General features: G+C 39.0%; 1 protein-coding gene across 1 annotated transcript in view; it reads right to left on the bottom strand.

Annotated features, from left to right (window-relative positions):
* The window catches only part of MCM6 (minichromosome maintenance complex component 6), a 53,891-nt gene that overhangs the window by 24,421 nt on the left and 4,516 nt on the right, over window positions 1–24,954 (bottom strand). The window contains exons 2-8 of the mRNA XM_006834576.1: window positions 23,940–24,086; window positions 22,343–22,453; window positions 20,943–21,192; window positions 18,856–19,021; window positions 18,452–18,597; window positions 17,517–17,667; window positions 6,720–6,861 (exon numbers count right to left, since the gene is read on the bottom strand). Coding sequence (XP_006834639.1) covers window positions 6,720–6,861; window positions 17,517–17,667; window positions 18,452–18,597; window positions 18,856–19,021; window positions 20,943–21,192; window positions 22,343–22,453; window positions 23,940–24,086 — 1,113 coding nt within the window. The remainder of the gene's footprint in view (window positions 1–6,719; window positions 6,862–17,516; window positions 17,668–18,451; window positions 18,598–18,855; window positions 19,022–20,942; window positions 21,193–22,342; window positions 22,454–23,939; window positions 24,087–24,954) is intronic.

Below are 24,954 nucleotides of genomic sequence, written 5' to 3'. Positions count from 1 at the left end.
GAAGAGACAAAACTAAAGAGAAAATCGTCCAAGAGTTGGTGGAAGAAAACTTTTCTAACATGAAAGATAAGAACCAGAAATTAAATGAGCTCCGAAAAGGATAGATCCCAGAAGAAAATCACCAAGACATATTATAATTAAACTTTTCAAAACCAAAGACAAGGAAAGAATACTAAAAGCAGCTCTGGAAAAGAAAAGGTACCTATACAAAGGAGATACACAATAAGATTAAGCTCTGTTTTCTCAGCAGAAACCATGCAAGCAAAAAGACAATGGGATGACATACATAAAATTCTAAAAGAAGAAAAAAAAAACTGTCAACCAAGAATCATATACCCAAAGATGGCAAACTAGGCATAAAGGCTCTGTGGCTCTCTGCAGCAAGGATATGGAAAACCAGACTAGACAGATACAACAGACGGCCCTGGAACTCTGAGGGAGGGATGGAAAAAGCAGGTTCAGTGCTTACTGGCAAGAGAAGAGGTGACTGATAAGCAGCGGCCGCAGCCATCTTGAGACCCTTATTGTAAACGTTTAGGAAAAGGTTTCCATACTAAAAGAAACATTCTTTGATGGTTACCAAGAGTGGGATGAAGGGGATAATAATTCACTGGGTAGACATGTTAGCTCCGGTGATGTTATTGTTACGTGCTGTCAAGTCGATTCTGACTCACAGTGACCCTGCATAGGGTCTCCGAGGAGCAACTGATGGGTTCGAACAGCTGAACTTATGGTTCACAGGCAAGTGTTTATCCTACAGCATCACACCAGAAGTCCAGTTCGGGTGACAGGGAGGGCAATATGTAAGGAGGAAGGCAATAAACAAGAAGAGGAGGGTAGTAGATGAACAGTGAAGATAGGGACGCCTTAGGGAGTGATGCATGGGCTAAATGGGTTAGAGAGATTTATACACAATCTGTGAGTAGATACATGGATTGAGAGAGAGGCTGAATGGGTAAAGGGGAAGAAAATACGTGTTTGACTGATTTACGGATGGTGTTGCGGGTTGTTGGGAGTCCAATGCGCTGGACTGCAAGGTAGGCAGTTCTAGCTTACCAGCCACTCCTCGGAAGCCCTAAACTGGGTTCCTGTGAGTTGGAACTGATTCAACGGCAATAACAACAATTGTAAAATAGATATTTATGTGATAGAAATGAATATTGGGAATTATGATTATAAGAAAACTTCTAAGCCTGTTTTTATCAGTCTATAATTATTGGATTTGCTAAAAGGAGTTAGAATCTGCCCAGGAAAATAGGCTTATTAAGCCTTTGTGGAGTATGGGGTCTTAGGTAGAATCCTGAGTTCTCCTCTACCTAGAACCTTTGGAGCTGGGACATTCCCACTTCAAAAGACATGCAGACCAACCCAGAACTACTAGGAGAACAGAGGATTCTTATAGAAAGAAAAACTTGAAGGGAAAAACACAACGGACTGTTTGGCTGTTTGAACTTTAAACAAGCTGTCTGGTTTGCAGGCATCAAGGCAAGAAAAGCGAGCCCATCAGGGAAAACCCCCTTCTAAGACTGAAACTCAAAGGGAACACGAGAGCAGTCTAGTGCCCACCTGGAGCTACTTGTGAATAAAAGTTAGGGAAATGCAGCAATGAAGAAAGACGTGGGTTGATTAAGGCCATGTTCTATTGACACTGGCTGACATCAAGATGAGAGATGGCCAAGCTGGTCTGAAATTTAGGGAGATGTGTGAACTCTCAAGCCTATAGGCACTGACCTAGCTAGCCCCTGGGGGCTAGAACTGAGAGTGAAGCAGCCAACTGGTCTTAATGGCAGGGAGCTGTGCATGCACTCCCCAAACTTGCAAAGAGTACCCATTTGACTTAGCTTCTAACTCAGAGCAACCCTGTATACAGTTTCCAAAGGAGATGCTGGTGAGTTTGAACCACCAATGGATAGGGACAGCAAGTCAGACACTGGTTATCAAATATGGGGTGTTGGTTATAAAAGCATGAAGTGGTTGGCTTATAAACTTTCACAACTGTGCTTAGTTTCAGAAGGAGAGATATAAGATAGAATCCCCACTGGATGGTTCTCCTCTTTTCCAGATGAATCTGGTGAAAGGGGATGAGGGATGATGGTGATAGGATTTTATGATTCAATTTTGAGTGGCATGGAGAAACAGAGCAGATGTGTGCTATAGGCCCACAGACTGAGTAAGTAAGGTTGTGTGCTTATTGGCAGAAGGCTGGTTTGAATGTGTACTTTGGACATTTAAATGAATATATATTTTTTGGTTTATATGTGCATAGCAAATATTTTTGCTTTGCTCATTTGTGAAATATAAGATGCAAATAGAGAACCATAGGGAGGAAGTAGGATAACTGTTGTTGCAGGGAGGGGATTGTAGTCACTGACATTAAACAATGTGTATAACCTGTTGAAAGTAAAGCTGATGATCTTGTCTGTAAGTCTTCACTCTATTCACAGATTTCCCCATCATACATGACAGTGAAATTAGGACATTTCCAGAAGAACAGAAATTAAAAGAATTTGCAAAAACCAGACCAACCTTACAAAAAAACACTTTAGGGAGTTCTTAGGACAGAAAACCAACAACAGCACACAACACACCTAAGACTAACATACATGACAATATTACCCAGAACTCAATGCAGATTTAGAACTATTCAAAGTAAAAACTAAACAAAAAAACCCTAGAAGACTGAAAACAGGAATGAAATACCAGTTTGAAAACAAAGCAAAGAAAGGGAATAATGTAGTTACAGAACTTCTAAATAAGAAAAAATCAGGATTTTAAGAAAAATAAAAAAATAAACCTAACTTGCAACCCTAAAATTGGATCAAGCCTTATTCCTAGCCCTTTCCCAACCTCTACCCCAACCATTAATTCTAACACCAAATGAAATCCCAGGCCTTGCCTAGACCTAGCTGTAAGTCTGAACTCCTTACTCCTATTTACCCATACCTACACCTCCCTCCCCAAAATTACATTAAGTTATACCTATCCAGACAATTTAGAACTCGTATGCTACTGCATGACTTCTAATTGGTTCTGATTCATAGAGACCCTGCCTGAGGTTTCTGAGGTTATAAATCTTTACGGGAACAGAGCCTCATCTTTTCCCTATGGAGTGGCTGATGGATCCAAACAGCTGACTTTGCATTTAGCAGCCCAACATGCAAACCACTATGCTACTAGCTCCTTAGACCTGGCATTATTGTTGTGATTGTTAAGTGCTGTCATGTCAAGGTTCTGGGTGGGGGGTTTGAACTGCTGACCTTGCAGTTAGCAGTCCAGGTCTTATCCTACAGAGCTGCATCACATGACATAAGGACAGACATACAGATTCACAGAATAGAGAACGAAGAAATAATCCCTCACATTTTTCCATGGGAAAAAAACAGTCTTCTCAACAACTGGATATTCACTTTTAAAAAGAATAAATTTGCGCTTCTTCACATTACATACAAAAATTAACTCAAAACTGATCAAAGATCTCAATGAAGAGTATGACACCAATAGCTTAAGGAAGTTAAGTTGAACTTTAAATAAACAGAACTTCATTAAACTTAAAAATCTTGTACTCCAATGGATACCATATAGAGAAGGTGAAAAGACAATCCACAGAATTGGTAAAAATACTTAAAAATCTATCTGATACAGGATTTCAGCATGTGTATACATGTTGTTGTTATGTGCTGTGGAGTCGGTTCCGATTCATAGCGACCCTGTACAGGGTTTCCGAGACTATAAATCTTTATGGGAGCAGAAAGCCTCATCTTTCTCCCGTGGTACAGCTGGTAGTTTCAAACTGCTAACCTTGAGGTTCGCAGCCCGATTAGTAAGCACTATGCTACCAGAGCTACTTATATGTATACATATAAAAGTTTTATATATATATATATATATATATATATGTATGTATATATATGTATACGAGTATACACACACACACACACACACATATATATAAAACTCTTACAATTAACCACTAAACCCAATTAAAACACTGGGAAATAATGTGAAGGAGCATTTTTCCAAAGGAGATATGCAAATGACTAGTAAAGCACATGAAAAGATGCTCAACATCATGAGTCACACCAAGAAAATGCAACTAAAAATCACAAAGAGCTGCCACTTCACATCCATTAAAGTTTGTAATATAAAGACAAACAGTAACACTTGTTGGCAAGGATATAGACAAATTGAAACCCTCATATACTGCTGGTAATAACATAAAGCTGCTGCTTTGGAAGTCAGGCAGTTCCTCTAAAGGCTAAATCGTTACCATATGACCCAGTGTATCCTCTCCTAAGAATTCTCCCAAAGAGAAATGAAAATATGAGCATGTGAATACACACCGGGCACACCAATGTTCAGAGTAGTTATTACTCACAATAGTCAAATAGTGGTTAACAATCAAAATTGTCCATTAACTGAGGAATGGAAAAACAATGTGGTATATGGTGTGGTGAGGCAGGATAATGCACTGGATCACAATGTCAGTTTGAACTGTTAAGGTTATCATCGGTTCAGACTCACCAGCCACGCCTCGGAAACCCTAGATGGAGTTGCTATGGGTCGGAATCAACTCGATGACACATAACAACAATATCCATACAAAGGAATATTGTATGGAAACAAAATGGAATTAAGTATAGGCAGTACCTGGGTTACAAATGAGTTCTCTTCCCAAGTGTGTGTTTAAATGTGCTGAATTTGTAGGTAAGTTGGAACAGGTGCATATGGTTCTGACTTAGGCCTTACTTCAGGTCTGAGGTGTTTTCTTCATGATTTAAAAGCTGCATGTATAGCAAATGATGAGTCGAAATCAACTCAATGGCAGTGAGTTTTAGTTTTGGTCTGGTAGCAAGTGAGGGTGATTTTGAGGAAGAATTTGTTACAGTAGGGGTTGGTTCAATGGTTTCAATTTAAGGACAAATTTACTTAATATTAAAGGACAATGATTTGTAACCCAGAGGTTTACCATACTGATTCATGTTATAACATAGACAAACCCTGGAAACCTTATGCTAAATGGAGAAGCCAATCACAAAAGACCACAGACTATATGATTCCATTAATATGCAATTGCTAGAATAAGCAAATAAAGGCACTAGATTAGGAAAAGCAGGCTGGAAGAGAGAATGGGGCTATGTATTGGGGTCTTTTTTTCCGGGGGTACTGAAAATATTCTTAGATTTGTGATGATGGTTGCAAAATTCAATGAAAACGCTAAAAACCACAGAATGGTACATACTTTAAAGGGGTGAATTTTATAGCACATTAATTATATCTAATAAGTATGTTTAAAAAAAACACTAGATAGAAAAAAACTATTGCTGTCCAACACAATCAAGTGCAATACTGTTAAATCTCAGAGGCAGCGTTATAACATTTATTTCTTGGGGCTGGGGTAGGGGTGGGAAGCAGAGAGAATGAAGAAAAAAATTGTTTTTAACTTAAGATCATTATCTTCAAATCTAAACTTCAGTCCTTGGTAAGTGAAGGAGATGTTGTAGTAGAGTGCCAAGTTACACATTTCTAAAACAAAGGAAAGCCTGCTTGATACAGTACAAAGAGCAGAAGCTTAGCAGCAAAAGCCAAGTGCTGTCAGCTATGAGAGCTTCGTTTCCCTCCCTGAAACATGGGGGCAAGTGTCGCATGCTTTCAGGGTGCTTCAAGTTTCTGACTAGTTTGAAAGTGGCCAAACACAGCTTCCAAGAAATAGCTGAATTATGCTGATGAGGTTCACATCGAATGTTTCCTTGTGGCAGTGCTGCTTTTGGGAAATGTGTTCATGTTTAAGAACTTCAAAAAGGTTTATATTCTTAAATCTCCAAACAAACAAAAAGTTTACACAAATCTGTATTCATTAAAATAATAGAAAATTAAACGAGTTGAAGTGTCAATTCCTACTCACAGCAACGCCATTTGTGCAGAGTAGAAGTGTTTGCCAAAGAGTTTTCTATGGCTGATTAGTCAGGCCTTTCTTCTGAGGTGCCTTTGAGTGCACTTGAACTTCCAACCTTCCAGATAGCAGTCGGGCACGCATTACCCATCTGCACCACCATACGACTTCCATTAAAATAATACAGCCTCGGAAATCCTAGGGGGTCATTAAGAGTCAGAACCGACTCCATGACACAAAACCATCACCTTATTAAATAGTCCAACAATATGGATATGGGAATGATTTTGTAAGCTATAGTATACCAACGAAAACTGACAACAATGAAAATAAACACAAAAAGTATTTTGGATAAAACTAAAAATATGTAAGATGTGATTATAATCATAAAAATACATATTAGTGCATTCAAAGAAATAAAGATAATAGATTAAAGAACTTGCATACACATGGGATTGGGATTTTAGGCAAATTTTCCTTAGTATAAAAAATAAAAACATTGCTATATCCTGCCCCCCCCCAATAAAGTGTATCTAATCTGGTGTGGCGCTGTGGGTTAATGCGCTAGACTGTAAAGTCAGTCTGAATTACAAGGTTGGTGGTTCAAGCTCACCAGTCACTCCTTAGAAACCCTCTACTGGGTCTCTATGGGTCGGAACCAATTCGAAGGCACTTAACAACAGCAATCTAAGAGGGTTCAATATCCAACAGCGTTAACTATATACTCCTCACCCTCAATTAGAGGCACACTGAATGAATTCTTGATGTCACAGAAAGCTTAGAACTATGTACGTTTTTTTCTCTTGTACTAATTTAGGCACACACTTACTTCAGAAACTGGCTCTTAGCTGTACTTGGGTCACCAACAATACAAACGTTTATGTCCCCTCGAAGAGAAGTCCCTTCCCCTGTTGTCTTTGGAACACCACCAAAAAGCATCAGAAGGACACCCCGTTTTACTTCATCATTGCCTGAAATGAAAAGAAACTACAGATGAAAACCCCATGCTATTTTTCAAACATGAGGTTAAGCAACTTCATAATAAGCTATAAAGGCAAGTCAATCACCAAAATAACAGAGGAGAAGCACAGCCCCCAAGACTGGAGCAAAAATAGTAAGCTTCTTGTCTTGGATCTTATTCTGTGAACACAACTGCGTAATCATTGTTCCAGCGTCTTCACCTAGACTGCAGATGTCACCAATGTTCATGTTCACCTTTCTAAGAACCTTTCCTTTTTCTGTTTATCAGTGGGTCCAGCTGAAGAACTACTTGGAACTCTACTGACACGCTGGTTAAAATGTTTGGTTGTTAATTGAAAAGTCGGTGGTTCAAACCACCAGCTACTCAGTAAGAGAACGAGGTGGCAGTCTGCTTCCATAGAGTACAGTTTTTGAAAGCCAACAAGGCGATTTTACTTTGTACTACAGAATCAATGAGTCAGAACTGACTCAACAGCAAGGTGTATGCTTTTACTTTTTTTGTTTTTAAGATATACTTCCTATACAAAGCCTTCCGTAATACAATGGAAGCCTGAATCAGTGAGCTTAAAACTCATCTCTCAAGAGTTAATACCTTGCAGCAAGAATCATTCCCACCCCTCCTACACACAGAGTGGACAGGGATGGGCAACATGGACATTGGCTACCCAAAAAGGGGGTGGGGGGACTACAAAGGCAAGAAGTGACTGGCTTACAAGCTTTCAAGAGGGAACCTAGAACCAGAGGGCCTGGAGAAAGGTAGAATCTCAAGTGAGTAGTATTCTATCTGTCTAGGTGGTACTGGCTGATGCAATGAAATCCAGATAGGTCTCTTGTGATACAATAGTGACTAATTGTTTGAGGGTTGGAAATGTAAAGGTAGATGTTTTATAGCAAGGAGGGGAGTGATTAACTTTTCATTCTAGGAGCAGAGATCCCTGGGACCGTCAAGGGAGAGGAGCAGAGAATGGGACCCTACCCAGAGAAGCAGTGATGCCTGAAATGAAGCCAGAGATGATGACGTGGAGCGATGGAGCAGCTGGAGACATTAGATCCAGAAAGGGAGAGTGACTGTGGGCACGGGGGAAGGATTGCATGGAGGGGATTGTAACCATGGCAATGAGACAATATACGATGGAATGAATGTAAAAGTAATATTCTCCCATGTAAACTATCACATAATTCACATTAAAAAAAAAAAAGAGTTAATACCAATTTTACTCAAACTATTCCAGAACATAGAAGAGGATAGAAAACTCCCAAATACATTTTCATGAATGAAGTTTTTTCACCCTTGAAAATCCCCCTAAGGTTTTATAATGAATAAAGTGTTGATATGGTGACCATATAGCAACCATTAACCATGTTACAAAATTTTAGACATCAAAACCTATGTTTTGGAAAAGGTGAGGAATTTAATACTGGAGTCTTGGTTAGGCTTTCAGGTACTTGTTGTCAGGTGTTATCGAGTAGGTACTGACCCATAGCGATCCTCCTATGCACAGAACGAAACACAGCCTGATCCTGGGCCAACCTCACTATTGTTACCACGCTTGAGTCCATCGATGCTGCCACTTGGCTAATCCATCTTGTTGGGAGGTCTTCAGGCACTAGTATTTGGTTGTTGTTTTTTAAGTAGTCGAGTATGCTAATTTTTATAAAAGTTCTAAATTTTATAGAGATTTTAGTTAGCATATTGAAAGGGAAAATGTATTCTTTCTGACACTACTATCTTTCATTCCAGTATACTGATTAGAAAACAAATAAACTAGAAAGCTGTTCAGATTAGATGTTAAAGGCTCAAAGTTGTTCTCAGTAAGACAGATGACCCTTTTACTAGATAATTCGTGAGCAATAATCCTCTGCAGGACTGTATTTTGTGAATACTATTTTTCTGGTGCTTTGATAAGCAAAATATTTTGAAATGTTGGCTCCATTAATGATTATTCTTGTTCATAATCTTTGTTGGGTTATGAATATAATCCTTAAGTGTTAGAAACATTTCCACGCAGCTTTTGATAATCACACTGCATTTCTGGGTCATTGTTGTTGTTGTTGTTGTTGTCAGGTGCCATCGAGTCGGAACCGACTCATAGCGACTCCATGCACAGCAGAACGAAACAATGTTCGATCCTGGGCCAACCTCACCACCGCTGCCACCCCCGAGTCCATCAATGATGCCACCTGGCCGATCCATCTCGTTGGAGGTCTTCCTCTTTTTCTCTGACCCTCTACCCTACCCAGCATGACATCCTTCTCCAACGATTGTTTCCTCCGGACTACATGTCCAAAGTAGGAGAGACGAAGCTTAGCCATCCTGGCCTCCAAGGAGCACTCTGGCTGCACTTCTTCCAAAACAGATCTATTGGTTCTTTTGGCAGTCCATGGCACCCTCAGTATTCTCCTCCAACACCACAACTCAAAGGCATCAATTCTTCTACGATCCTCTTTATTCACTGTCCAGCTTTCGCATCCATATGAGGCTATTGAAAACACAATGGCCTGGGTCAGGCGCACCCTAGTCCTCAAGCTGACATCTCTGCTCTTCAATACTTTAAAAAGTTCCTGTGCAGCAGATTTGCCCAGTGCAATACGTCGTCTGATCTCTTGACTGCTACTTCCGCGAGTGTTGATAGTTGATCCAAGAAGAATGAAGTCCTTGACAACTTCAATCCTTTCTCCATTGATAAGAATGTTGTTTATTGGTCCAGTGGTGAGGATTTTTGTTTTCTTGACATTGAGATGCAATCCATATCGAAGGCTGTGCTCTTTAATCTTCATAAGTAAATATTTCAAGTCCTCTTCACTTTCAGCGATCAAGGTTGTATCATCTGCATATCGCAGGTTGTTAATGAGTCTTCCTCCAATCCTGATGCCACGTTTTTCTTCATAGAACCCAGCTTCTCGTATTATTTGCTCAGCATACAGGTTGAACAAGTATGGTGAAAGAATACAACCCTGTCTCACACCTTTCCCAATTTTAAAACTTTCAGTGTTCCCATGTTCTGTTCGAACAACTGCTTCTTGGTCTAGGTACAGATTTGTAATATGGTGTAATCTACTGATTTATACAATTTTTGAAGTTTGTGCTTAGATTATAATGGGTGAAGAAATGTGGAGTATATTTCTTCCAATAAAATATTAAAAGCAGTGTTTAGATATCAAATACCACCACCTCAGTTGTTTCAAATTTGAACTTTAGAAATAATGTGTGAATTTTTCATCTATTTTGAGTTAAGACTGATTCACACTTTGTAAACTGTGTGGCAAATGACTATGCCCAAATCGATTAATCCCGCGGTCCATACATTTCCTGTATTTTCTTTCTGTAATGTGTCTAAAATTTTGCTTTAGACTGTTTAGCTTTTGCAAACAAATTAAAATTGTTGAAGAAAAGCAAAGTGATAATGGTCAAGAATTCAAGACTCCTACCTTTGGTAGCAATGCCATGAATTACTTCTACCTTTCCTGAAAAGAACAAGCATGTGTTCTGTATCTGATTTGAGGCACTAATTAGAATAAAGAAGTAATTGGCTTAGGCGTCAAATAAAAAGACTTTGAAAATTCATGCTTTACCTAACAAAATACATTGCTTTAATGTTTCCCAACCTTGATGTTTGCTCTTTCAAAACTTTACATTGATTTTGTGTGTGTACAAACTTAAATCACATTTTGTGCGGTTACAGATTCCTCTTGTTATTTATGAAGAGTCAGTATTAACTTGATCTTTGAAGCCTTGGTCCCTTTAATCTACCAGTTACATTGGCAAATATTTCCAGCTATAGTTAATACCAAAAATTGTGAGACTACAGGTAGTTACTCATTATTTTAACACCCCCAAAATTGTGTATTTCTTTTCTCCTGATAAGGACCTAAATATCCCAATATTAGTACGCTAGAAGGACAATCAGAAAAAAGAATGAAAAAAATGCAAAGAAAGCCTAAGAGTTATGTGGGACATCATGAAGAAGAATAATTTATGGGATCAGAATTCCAAAACATGAACAAACAATAAAAAACACAGAGAAAACTGTCAAAGAGTTATTGAAAAAAACTTCCCTAAAACATCATGAAAGATAAGCTAAGCATACAAGCAGCTGAATGACCCCCATACAGGATAGATCCCTAAAGCAAATCACCAAGATATATAATTAAACGCTCTAAAAAACAAAGACAGGGAAAAATGGCTGAGAGTAGCTTGGGAAAAATGAAAGGTTACCTACAAAGAAAAACCAGTAAGACTAAACTCTGATCTCTCATCAGAAACCATGTAGGCAAGAAGGCAATGAGATGACATATACTAAACTCTGAAAGGAAAAAATTGCCAACCAAGAAGCATATCCCTCAAATACGACAGTGAAATGCAGACATTTACTAATGAAAAACAGAAATTAAGGGAATTTATAATGACCAAACCAACTTTCCAAAACTGCTAAAGGTGTTCTTTGAATGAAAACCAATAGTAGACAACAACCTAAGATTATCATACTTGACACCACCACCCAGAACTTAATCTAGACGTTGTTGCTGTTAAGTGCTACCGATTCAGTTTCAATTCACAGCAACACTGTATAGGGTTTCCAAGGAGTGGCTGGTGAGCTTGAACCATGGACCTTGCAGTTCAAACCGACTTTGCAATCCAGCTCATTAACTCACAGCACCACAATCTAGGTGTTTGTTGTTATTTAGTGCCATCGAGTCAGTTATGACTCATAGTGACCCTGTATAGAATTTCCAAGGAGTGGTTGGTGAGCTTGAACGGCTGACTTTGCAGTTCCAACCAGCCTTGCAGTCCAGCGCATTAGCCCACAGCACCACACCAGGACAATCTAAGTGTTGTTGTTAAGTGCCAGCGAGTCGATTCCGACCCATAGCGACCCTGTATAGATAAGATTTCCGAGGAGCAGCTGGTGAGCTTGAACCACTGACCTTGCAGTTCAAACAGCTTTGCGGTCTGGCGCATTAACCCACGTACTTAAAGTGAAACAAATCTCCAAGACTGAAAATATGAAACCAGAGATATCAATTCATAATGAAGTCTACTGCAAAGCAAAAAGAGGAAACTGTATAGACACAGAACTTTCAAATACTGAAGTCAAGTTAATTTTAAGATAAAACAAACTCTTAAAATGGGGAGGGGAAATTAATAAATTACAGGGCAACCTCCAAGAAAATTAATGCAACTGCACATCAAAATAAGAGTCCTGATGTGGTGCATTGGACTGCAAAATCGGTGGTTCAAGCTGCTCCTCAGAAACCCTATACAGGGTCCCTATGGCTAAAACCATTTAGATAGAACTTAACAACAAACTATAAGCAACATCAAAATAAACAATGAGGAAAATCAGTACGCATTAACAAGACAGAAATAAAAACAAAAAGAAAACCCACAAACAAAATGAGCTCAGTGCAGAAAATTATGTGGAACAAAGAAATCAGCAGCAACAAAAAAAATACCAAAATGAGACCAATCAATTCATACCTATTGAGAATTACACAAAATGTAGATGGATCAAATGAACTAATCAAGAGTCAGAGAGAGAGCAGAATGGATTAAAAAACAGGATCCTTCAATATCCTGCCTACAAGAGACATAGCAAAAAAAAAAAAGAGAGACAGTCTAAATGTCCACGGAGAATGGTTAAACAAACTTTAGTACTTACACACTATGGAATACAGCACAACGATGAAGAATAATGATCAATCTGCAAAGGACCTCACAACATGGATGAACCTGAAGGACATTATGCTGAGTGACATTAGTCAATCATAAAAGGACAAATACTGTATTTGACCAATGTTATAAAACATTACAAGGTTTTCTTAATAAAAGAAAGAATCTATGATGGTTACAGGATGAGAGGGGAAGAAAAATTATTCATGGGCTAGAGGGTAGACACATGTTAACATGGGTGAAACGACACCCAATATATAACAAGAGGGAGGTTAACAAAGGAAAGATGAAGGTAGCAAGAGACACACGAATGAATTAATAGTTAAAGTGAATAGAGGTAAATGCTATTAACTATAAGGAGCTCGTGGTTACGAAACGGGCTGCGAACCGGAAGGTCAGCAGTTCGAAACTACCAGCTGCTCCGCGGGAGAAAGATGAGGCGATCTGCTCCCGTAAAGATTTACAGCCTCGGAAACCCTATTCAGGGTCGCTATGGGTCGAAACCAACTCGACGGCACTTAACAACAACAACAACATAAGGAGCTCTGGTAGCACAGTGGTTACGAATTGGGCTGCGAACCACAAGGTTAGCAGTTCAAAACTACCAGCTGTTCTGTGGGACAAAGAAGAGGCTTTCTGTTCCTGCAAAGATTTACAGCCTCGGAAACCCTGTACAGAGGGTCGCTATGAGTCAGAACCGACTCCAGGGCACAAAACCACCACCACCGCCACCTGGAGATAATCATTATAATGAAGCAAAGTATTGGATATGTTGAATGTAAAACTGATGATCTGCTCTGTAAACCTTTACTCACATTAAAAAGTTTTAAAAACAAAAGCTGATGAGTGGTTGTCTAAGGTGCAGTTATTGGTCTCCCCATGTCCAGAAGAAAGAATATGGAAGAGATCTCAAAATGATTAGTCCAATAGATAAATGAAACACGTGAACAACTGAGACCAGAAGAACTAGATGGTGCCTGGATACCACTACGCCAAAGGCTCTGAAATGGATCCTATTAGAAGGTCCCTCCCAGATAGTGGGAGGAAATGTGAATGAAACAAGACTCAAAATCATTAATTTAAAAAAAAATTTTTAAAAAGATGAGGCTTACTGGTGAGAAAGAGACAGGAGGAACCTGAGACTATAGCCCTATAACAACCCTTCAGGTCTGGAAAGGAACTTACCCTTGCAACCCAATTTTCAGCAAAGCAGTAGATAGGTACATTGGGGGGGGGGGGGGGGGACAACAACACTACTCAGATATGCTCACCATGGAATGGTCAATCACTCAAAATCAAAAGAGCAACATTTCCCTAAAGACAAAGTTAAGACAAGATGGGAAGGTGAGTAGAATGGAAAGGAACCAGAGAGGAAGCAGGACAACTGTTGTTGCACAGAGGGGACTACAATCATTGAGATGAAATAAATTATATGATTTGTTGAATACAAAACTGGTGATCTTTTCTGTAAATCTTCACTCAATCCACAAGAAGTTAACGCCCCCACCCCCCACAAAATCAATCCTTCATCATTGGAACTTGAGGCTTGACTTTATCTTCAGTTCTTCAGCTTGAGAAATGCTGAGTTCATTTTTCCCTTTTGGTTTTCTGACTCCAGGTCTTAGCAAATTTCATTGTAACACTTTACTTAGTCTTAAGCTGTCCTTTAGAATTTTCTATTTAGCTCTTTTTCTTCATCATTATTTAGATTCTCTATGTTCAAGAGCAAGTTTCAGAGTCTCTTCTGACACTCATTTTGGTCCTTTCTGTCTTTTTAACGACCTTTTGCTTTTTTCACGTATGATGTTCTTGATACCAGTCCAAAATTCATCTGGTTTCAGTCATTTGTTTCTAATGCATCGAATCTGTTCTTGAGATGACCTCTAAATTCAGGTGGGATACACTCAAAGTCACATTTTGATTCTCATGAACTTATTTTCATTTTCATCAGTTTCAGTCTGAATTTGTTTATGAGCAATTAATGGTCTGTTTCACAGCTGGCCTATGACTGATACTGTGTTTTTCGATTGTCTTTTCCCACAGATGTAATCAATTTGATTCCTGAATTTTCCATCAGGTGCGGTCCATGTGTATAGTTTCTGTTGTTGAAAAAGATATTTGCAATGAAAAAGTCAGTGGTCTTATGATTTTCAGCATCATTTCTATCACCAAAAAAGCCTATTTTCCAACTATAGCTCATTACTCATTGTTTTCAACTTTCCCATTCCAATTGCCATTAATTACACATGAATTTTGAATGCATGTTTTATCAATTTCAGACTGATGAAGTTGGTAGAATTCTTCAATTTGTTCATCATTGGCTTTATTAGTTGGTGTGCAAACTTAAATAATAGTGGTATTAACTGGTCTTCCTTGTAGGCTTAAGGATATTATTCTATCACAGACAATGTTGAACTTCAAGATAGATTTTGAAATGCTCTTTATTTTGAATATGAATCATTCTTTGTCAACTTGTTCCTGGCATAGTAAACCGTATGATCATCCAATTCAAAATGGCCAATACCAAATGTGTGGCGCTGTGGGTTAATGCACTGGACTTGAACCACAAAACTTGCAATTCAAGCTTACCAGCCCTTCTTGGAACTCCATACAGGGTTGATATGAGTCGTAACTGACTTGACGGCACTTAACAATAATGCCTAGGATATAAAGCTGCCTTACAATTTTTCTAGATTCATTCATTCATCCCACATCTTGATTATTAATGAATGCTTACAGCTGTTTCTTCTCATTTTGAGTTGTGCCTCATCAGCAAATGAAGGTTCTGAATGCTGTGCTCCACCCATATCATTAAGATCAACTCTCCTTGGAGGAGGCAGACCTACACCAGTCCTATTTTTAGTGCCTTCCAATCTGAGGGGTTTATCTTCTAGCATTGTATCAGACAATGTTCTTCTGCCATTCATAATGTCTTCATCTTCCAACACTGTATCTCACAATGTTCTACCATTGTTCATAAGGTTTTCAGCAGCTAAACATTCCACAGTGGTTTGTCTTCTCCTTGTCTGCCTTAATCTGGAGGCTCCACTGAAAACTGTCCACCTGCTAGTATTTTAAATAACGGTGGCATAGATTCCAGTAACACAACAATACACAAGTCATGATAGTATGACCAACTAGCAGAGAAGTGGTGGGTTGGGGGTGTGGTTTTAAAATGTTTACAAATACTTCGATAGTCCTCCCCTTCAATCAAGTTGTTTTCATTAAGCGCCATTGAATCGGTTCTGACTTATAGTAATTACAGGATTTCTGAGGCTTTAAATCTTTGAAAGAGCAGAAAGCCTTATCTTCTCCCATGGAGAGTGGCTCATCCTTTCAAGAGGTGCAGCTTATTGCCTCCTTCCTTCAGTGGGCTTGAGTGAGTATCTGGCTTGTAACAACCAGAAGATGGTAGAAATGAAGGTGTGTAACTTCTGACACTAGAGACCTGGTGTGGCACTATGGAGTAAAGCGTTTGAACTATAAGGTCAGTGGCTCATGCTCACTAGCTGTTCCCTGGAAACCCTATACAGGGTACTATGGGTCGGAACCAATTCAACGGCACTCAACAATAACAACGTCTGACACTAGACCATGAGAGGCATTACATTATACTTTTTTCTTGTTTGGCTTTCTTGGGTCATTGTATCTGGAAAAAGCCAGCCGTTAGGTTGTGAGGACACTCAGCTTTACAGAGAGGTCCATGTAGCCAGGAACTGCAGCCTGATCACCACCTAACACTAACTTGTGAAGAAAGTGAGTGAATTCTCTTCTTGACCCTCCCACTGCAACGAAGCCTTGAGAGGCCTGCAGCATCAGGTGATGCCCTGTCTGCATCTCAGAACACACCCTAAGTTAGAACCAAACAGCTAAGCCTCTCCCACACTCCACATCACTAAGACTGTGTGGGTAGGAACTATGTTGTAAGGCTAAGTTTTGGTACAATTTGTGTCCAGCAGTAGATAATTTATGTGGGGAGAGGTGAGAAAATAGCACAAAAGTGTGGACTCACTCACTGTAAGGGAGAATATGTTAACATCCAAAAGCACAAACATAAAAGATTTCAGTTCCGTTTCACTGATGAAATATTTAGACAGAAAAAAAGGTTAAAATACAGCAACAACATATATATCTCAAAGAAATACCTCAAATCTTATGGATTCTTATTGTAACACCAGTTGAATATGGAAGAGTTTAAAGGTAAAGCATGAGAACTGAAAATTTAGTGATGTCCTTCAAACACAATAGCGATGTAATGACTGACAGTAAGGGTAAAACAAACATGAGAAAGACTGTCAAGGATAAGTGCATAATACAAGTAAACAAATAGCATCATCAAATCTCCAACCCTGAACATTAAAAAGAAAAACCAAGCCAGACTAATTTTGCATAGGAATGCACTTCAATGTAGTTCTGTCTGCATGCAGTGCCCTTCAAAAGCCACCTATAAACTGATCGTGAGGGTTGGAAATGTAAAGGTAGATGTCTTGTCTCAAAGAGGGGAGTGATTAACTTTTCAGTCTAAGAGCGGAGGTCCCTGGGACCATCAAGGGAGAAGAGCAGAGAGCAGGACTCTACCCAGAGAAGCAGTGACACCAGAGATGGAGGCAGAGATGATGACGTGGAGAGATGGAGCAGCTGGGGACTTTAGACCCGGAGAGGGAGAAGGGCTGTGTGCTGATGACCGGGGGGCAGCCTTGTAGTATATACCCTTTGGTTGGTTGATGATGCATGGAGGGGATTATAACCATGGCAATGAAATGATATACGATAGGATAAATGTAAAACTAACATTCTCCCATGTAAACTATCACATAATTCAAAATAAAACATAAAAAAAATCTATTCAGACTTTAAAAAACAACAAAAAAACCCCACCTCTGAGACTTAAACAAGCTGACTTGAATATTGTTTATAGAACCATTACAGTATTTTGATTTCAAGTGTTTTCCCACAAATGGATAGACCTCTTACCATGTATAGTAGGGAAAAGGCTGGTACAAAGATTATGGTACAGATTTTTATCTTGGCTCATTTCAAACACTTTTTCCCACTCCTTCACAGTCATTTGGTTCTTAATGCTCTCAGCTGTCTGTTCTTCATCTCGCAGCTCTTTCCCTCCAAACTGAGGAGTAGAGGAGAAAGGAAAATAGTGTCAGAGTAGAAGTAGCCAAAATGTGACAGAGAACAAACTTCACAATAAACAAAATACTGTCTGGGAGTCTAATGTGGAACATGCTGACTACAAAGGTTTTTTTTTATGCCCCAAGCTAGATAATCAAAATACTTAAGAGTTTGTCATTTGTGCAGTGAATTAAAAAACAAAGCCACCACCATTTTTGCAATGTTATTTAATCTAAAGGCTCAAGACAGAACAGAATGTTAATCATTGATAAGATGTACATAAACAGGATATTATACTTAACCCCTTTTCCAATATTGCAGTTAATTTCCAAAGTCTTTCCACACCGTTTTCTCACTCAGTACACAGAATCAAGTAAACTACGAAGGGACCTCAAAAATCCCATTTTTCCACATACTTTTTGAAGCCTCTTCATATAATGCCAGGAATCCATCATTCTCCCAAAGACTTTACTTCCCAGATTACTAAATCTTTTAATAGTAGTTAGTCCAGGAAAGTGAGAAGAACTTGTTACTTCTAAAACAAGAACCTGGATAATTTGTACCTAAAACAATGAGCTCTTGTATATGAAACAATTGCCCTGCCTTAAAACCTAAAATGACATGTGTAGTGTTTCAACTTTAAGACGGAAAACTAAAGAATCAAACTGCAACCCACAACCCCTCCTGTCTACATCAATTAATTCTCTTAGATGTTTCAGAAGGCTCTAATTTTGAGGCAGCCTCATGGGAGTCACTCTCAAGCTTCAACATTCTATTAAACTTACCCTTGGGTTGGTTGGTGCAACACTGCAGGCAAGAAAGACCAGCCTGTAAGAAAGGTCTCTGACACCAAGGGCCCGGAGACCTCGGACACCTTCTGTTTCATATCCATCAACACCACTGACTCGGGAATTCGTTTCTGCACGTGCACCTGGAAGATTGCACAACAGCTGGATCACAGTCAGCTCTAATGCTAAAGGTGCCAAGAACCAAAATCAATCAAATGGCATTGTAGGGTAAGCACTGAACCACAAGGTTGGTTTGAACCACAAGGTGAGCAGTTCAAACTTACCAGTTACTCCTCGGCAACCCTACACAGGGCAGCTATGAGTAGGAAATGATTCAACAGCACTTAATAGTTCATGCAACTAAACAGTTATTAAATTTGCACTACTGACTACCCACCCACCTGGTGAGCTGAGCTTGGAGACATCAGGCACAACAATCAGTGTCCCTGTGAAGTCACACTTATCTCCAGCTTGAGCTGATTCCACAGCTTCAGCCCTCAGGATCACTTCCAAACTGCGGGGGATACTCCCTCTAGGAAGCTCAGCTTGAGTCTCTTGGATACGAACCTGTAACAAAAATAAATGGTCAAGAATAAGAGATTCCTTTCAAAGATGTTCTAAATCAAATGTCATAAATACTGACATATTCTAAACCATCTCATCATTTGAAGACTTTGACATGCACTCACATTCATCCTAGATTTCTCCAACAGAAAACTCCTTTTAGTCAAACAGTTCAATTTGGTAACTGACTATATTCTATGAGAAGCTTTACTTTCACTCTCAATCAGATTGACATACATGGCAACACCACCCGAAACAGCAGAGGAAGGAGACCCAGGAATTAGATTAGAAAACAGACCGCAGGTTTAATTGTCTCCATATACTGCTTCCTCCATTTCCTTGAGACCGGAAGAAACGAATGGTGTCCAGTCACCATTATAGAGTCCTGGTGTGGTGCTGTAGGACAAGCACTGGACTATAAAGTGCAGGGTCAGTGGTTTAAAACTTGCTGGCTGCCCCTCAAAAACCCTATTTAGGGTTGCTATGAGTAGAACTGACTCCACAGCAGTTAAAAAGGGGAACTCCTGAATCAAATGCCGGGAAATATACTTTAGACCTTGAGTTGAAAATGTAACTATTCCATGAAGTCATCATTAATCTAAGTAACTGTTTAGTCTAATAAAGTATGTCTACCTGGAAAAGAACTCTCTTATAAAAATTTATCTGGGTGAGTTTAAACTCTAATAGTTCATCTAAAGCACAGATGAGATCTTTCAGAAGCCACAGAGCCTAAATTAATGGTGATGAAACATAGATTAGACAGTGAGACTGGGAACAAAATGTGAAGTACAAAACCATGCTATTGATCTGTTTATGTAGAAATTGTCCATGGATACACGTTTGGTTGTGCATATTGCTACCTAAAATAAATATTTCTCTGTTCAGAATGACTATGTGAACATCTGCCCTCTGTCCAACTCCTCCCAAAATACATTTCCATTGCTGTATCAAGACAGGTTCCAATTCCTTATCAGAGATTCAGGAGTCTAAGTTCCCCCACACTTCACACCAAATCATCGTTCTGATGTTCCCCAAATTGGCTCCTCAATGTTAGTCGTCATTATTGCTGACAATCCTGTTGATCCTGGCCTCTGCCCTTTAATTCATGTTTTCCCTCCCTCCTACCCATCAACTTGAAGATTTATTCAAGCAAGTCTCTCCTCCAAAAATTTTGTATCTCCATGTTACAATCACAGTCATCTGCTTTAGTAGGACCTAGGAAACTAGCTGCTCCCCAGGAGAAAGATGAGGCTTTCTGCTCCTGTAAAGATTTACAGCCTCGGGAACCCTGTTCAGGGTCACTATGGGTCGGAACCAACTAAATGGCACTTAACAACAAAGAGACTATGGCTGCCAGTCACTTTTGGTCTGAAACTGAATTCACTTTCAATTTTTACTCAAACAATAGACAAACCTGTAAGAGAAACAATAACACTAGTGAGATATACACACTTTTGAATAATGAACCATTTGAGATCAAAAGGGCAGTATTTATCCAAGGACAAAATACCGAAGAATTAGGAAAGGAGGAAGACTGGAAACAGAAAACATGGGAGGAAGTAGGATAAGTGATGTCACGTTGAGAGGACTGCAAATCCATGACATGAAGCAAAATGTACAAAGTTATTGAATGTAAAACTATCTGCTCTGTAAACCTTTACTCAATTCACAACAAAAAGGTTTTAAAAATCATGTCTATTCCTTGACAAATTTTTCAGTCTAATTTTAATCATTAAAGATTAAAAACAAATTATATACTGACAAATGAACCTTAAAATTTTTGGCTTAAAATTTCAGTCACATTTGATGGTGCTTGACTTAACATAAAATGTGAGTTTAATGTTGTCTAACAAACAATTTCAAAAGCTTGGACGTGAATAATTAGCATTGGCAGGATCTCATCTAAACAGAATTAAGTAAATACCTTTTGAAAATCAACAAATCTTGACTTGTTTGTATCCAGTAAGAATCTCCTCCTGTTGGCACATACTGGATTTCGGCAGATGTTCGGTGTTGTGTATTTAAACTGTTGTTCTACATCTTTGATCACTGTTTGGCAGTCCAAACACAAGAAAGTTCCACTGACTAATTCTGGGTGAACTGGATGAGTTCGCACAACCTGCCCACTGATACGTGTGAGCAAACCAATTCTGGATGCAGTGAGTTCTCGAATTCTGTTGAGAGACAAATGTGCATTACCAAACACTCATTTTCCAACCAGGGAGTGTTCTCATTTTAATGAGAAGGTATTCAATGATAATTTATACTTAAAAATAACAAGAGACAGGATATTCATTTGATTCTTCTACAAGAAGTATTTATTTCCTGTGGTGTGAACTAAATTATACAAGCGTCCATATTACAACGAAATAGATAAATGAGTAAATACTTTAAAACTATAAGAACATGAAGAATTTGAAAATTAAAGATACCATGTTCCCCTAGAATTGAGGACTGGGTGTGAAATTAACACCATCAGACTTTCCTGATGAAAGCCTTCTGAAAGCCTTTGAATTCTACATATTTCTTTGACTCAACATATCACTTCTAAAAACTTAAGGATTATCACTTCAAAAGGGAACAGAAAGATAAAACCATCTAGGCTTGCAAAAATGAGATTAACCTGTACACCCATACAGGTTATGCCATCTACTGTGCAAGTACTTCTATAGAAGAATATTTCCCAGAAAAATGCTACACCATATAGCTAAGTGACAAAAACTAGTTTATATGCCAAGGAGTCCTATGCCACTGTGGGTTAGGTGTTGGACTGCTAACTAAAGGTTCAAGCCCACCAGCTGTCTGGAGGGAGAAAGGTGAGGCTATTTGCTCCTGTAAAGATTTATGGTCTCATAAACCCTATATAGGGTTGTTATGAGTCAAAACTGACTTGATACCAATGGGTTTGGTTTGATAGTATGTGGAAGGAGCCCTGATAATGCACTGGTTAAAGCACTCAATTGCTAACCAAAAAGGTCAGCAGTATGACCCCACCAGCTGCTTTCTGAAAGATAGATGTGGCAATCTGCTTTCAGAGATTAAAACATCATAAACCCTAAGAGGCATTTTTAGTCTTGTCATAAAGGGTCATTGCTGTTGTTGTTGTTAAGTGCCATCAACTCATTTCTGACCCACAGCAACCCTGCATAGGGTTTCCAAGGAGCAACTGGTGACTTTGAACCACCAACCTTGCAGTTCAGCACTTATCCTACAGCGTCATACCAGGACTCCACAGGGACATTATGAGTTGGAATTGATTAGAAGACAATGGGTTTGATTCATATTATTTGGTTCATTTCTTTTCTCCCAAAGTAAGTTTCTTACTTGTGTCTGGTAGGCAGGTCTTGGAATGAAACATAAAAGTCCTTGGCAAGAGGGATCTCTTTCCGGTCTTTGACGAAGGTTTTCAAAGCACGACATAGATAAGGGTGAACTCTGACAAAGAACAAAAAATTCAATTAACATAATAAACATGTTCAATGAGGAATCCTCTCCTCCTTCCTTTCCATGCAGGCCAACTGTAGAAACCTCTCGCAAGCAAATCTTCAAACCTAACTTCACGAAGCTTCTATCATCTAGTCTGGCTCTACATGCCTCTTTCAATCCTCTCCTACCCTAGCACAAACAGCTCTCAAGTAGCAGAAACACCAAAAACATAATGCTGTTCCTTAATATCCAGTACCCTTACATGGTCAGGTAGCACCCACATCGTAAGCCACTGCTCAGCCCAAGAGATGGCTCTACCTGAACCACCACCTTGTTGGCACTATGCTCCACACCATGGGTTTTCTCTGGACTATGTTTACACCTGGCAAGACATCTCCCAGATTGGTGTCCAGGTCTAGTATGTTTTTTTAGGTCTCATTCTTAACTGGTAATAATTGGATAATTATAGGGAAGAATTCTGTAACATGAGAGGAAATGCCTTGCTTAACTGGTTAGACTGATGTGTGCCTATCCTCCTGATAAGTGTCAATAGCTGCTGGAATGTGGTTTGTGAAAAGCAATGGGATGTTAGAGTCTTCTGAAATATTAGCTACTTTTAGGAGACAGAATTGCTGCATGGCCAGCGCATAGGTCTGGGTAGAGATGTTTCTACCTTCCTCTTACTGTGAGATGCATACCTTCATAATAAACTCTGCTGCTAATCCCTTCAACCATTCCTGATGGTCGCGCAGTCAGTTATATTTAGAAACACTGATTTAAGTTTACCATCTCCTAACCCATAAGGTAAAAGGACACAATGCTTAACTTGATTTTATTTATACAAAACTGTGAAAAATTTTTAACCAAATACACAAATATGAGTGTACAAAGATGCTTCCTGTTGTATGTAATGATTAAAAATGGAAAGCCTAAGTTATTAAACACAACAGGGTTTCAAAAAGTTCATGGAAAATGGGCTAGAAATATAATGAAATTTCTCTATGAACTTTTTGAAGCCTCCTCGTATAATATCTACTGGTATTTCTGTCAAAAAACATCTTTCAGCCATTAAAATGCTTTAAAATTTTTTATGAGACTTGGAAAAATGTTAAAATATTAGCTACATGATCCCAATATTGGATTTATGTTTTAAAAAACATTAAACAAAATATGTCAAGAGGTCCTTAGTCATTTGCAGACTTGCGAGGTTGCTGGGACTTTGTTGCAGCAGACTGGATGAGAGAATTGCAAATGTACAGATGATTTTATTCTCCCCACTTCTTTCCATTTTCCACATTATACCCATATTATTTTTATTTTAAAATGCCAGGCTTTAAGGGATGAACACTATATTAACAATATCACTGTTGTAGAGATACCCCACATAAGAACAGGTTCCACACACATACTACCTTTTCTCAAAGCACCTACTGGGAAGGTGGATTTCCATGTTTCATCCCACTATTCAAAGTAAAGAAGAGTAATACATCCATACCTATAGAATTCTTCTTGAATGGTAGTGGAAAGTTGCTGGTTAAACTGTTCCAGATCCACAAAACTTACAACCAATGTGTTTCTCTCAGGACGGATTAGCTCCTCTGCTAATTGCAAGTACTTTATTTCTCCATCACTGCTCTGGAACCTGTGAATACAGGCAAGTCAGGTTACATTGAGGAGCGAGGGGTGCTGTAGATGCACATCAACTACTAACCACAGGCTGGCAGTTCAAACCCACCAGTTGCTCCTCAGAAACCCTATACAGGGTTAGAACTGACTCAATGGCACTTAACAACAGAGTCAATTAAAAAAAAGAATCTGGATGCTGACAGAACGATGTATTGATTAAACACCGTAAGTTTGAGAGTTAGCAAGTCTAGGTTTAGAAGTTCTGTAACTTAGGCTAAGTTACTTACCCTGTAAACCAGCTTCCCCCTTTTAAATTTATTTTTAATAACAGATGAGGACACATCACCTCATCTCATAAGACAACTATCAAGACTGCATGTAAAGTCTTTGTACAGTGTCCAGAACACTGAATAATTAGGTCCCTGGGTTTTAAAATAAATTTCTTGACAGGTACATTTTCCAACCAATGAATGTACTCAACTGCTAAATATTATTATTATCACTATATATAAAACATTCCTGGGTTAGTGCTGTATTTAGGATAAATTCTGGACTAGTAACTACAAGATCGGTGATTCAAACTCCTGGTATGGTGGTGTAGGATCAGCACTAGACTGTGAACCACAAGGTTGGCAGTTCAAAGCCAGCAGCTGCTCCTCAGAAACCCTGTACAGGGTTGTTATGTGTTGGCACCAACTCAACACAGTATAACGTTCAGCCAAGAAAATCAGGTTAAAACCCAAAGATCCAGTGTTTCTAGGGATTCTGATGTTGTTGTTTTAAGTGCTGTCGAGTCGGTGCCAACACACACAAACCCTATACAGGGTTTCTGAGGAGCAGCTGCTGGCTTTGAACTGCCAACCTTGTGGTTCACAGTCCAGTGC

This window comes from Chrysochloris asiatica, unplaced genomic scaffold (genome assembly GCF_000296735.1).
Source record: "Chrysochloris asiatica unplaced genomic scaffold, ChrAsi1.0 scaffold00012, whole genome shotgun sequence".
NCBI classification, from domain to species: domain Eukaryota; kingdom Metazoa; phylum Chordata; class Mammalia; order Afrosoricida; family Chrysochloridae; genus Chrysochloris; species Chrysochloris asiatica.
Note: the sequence above shows the minus strand (reverse complement) of the source record. Positions and strands in the feature narration are given on the sequence as shown.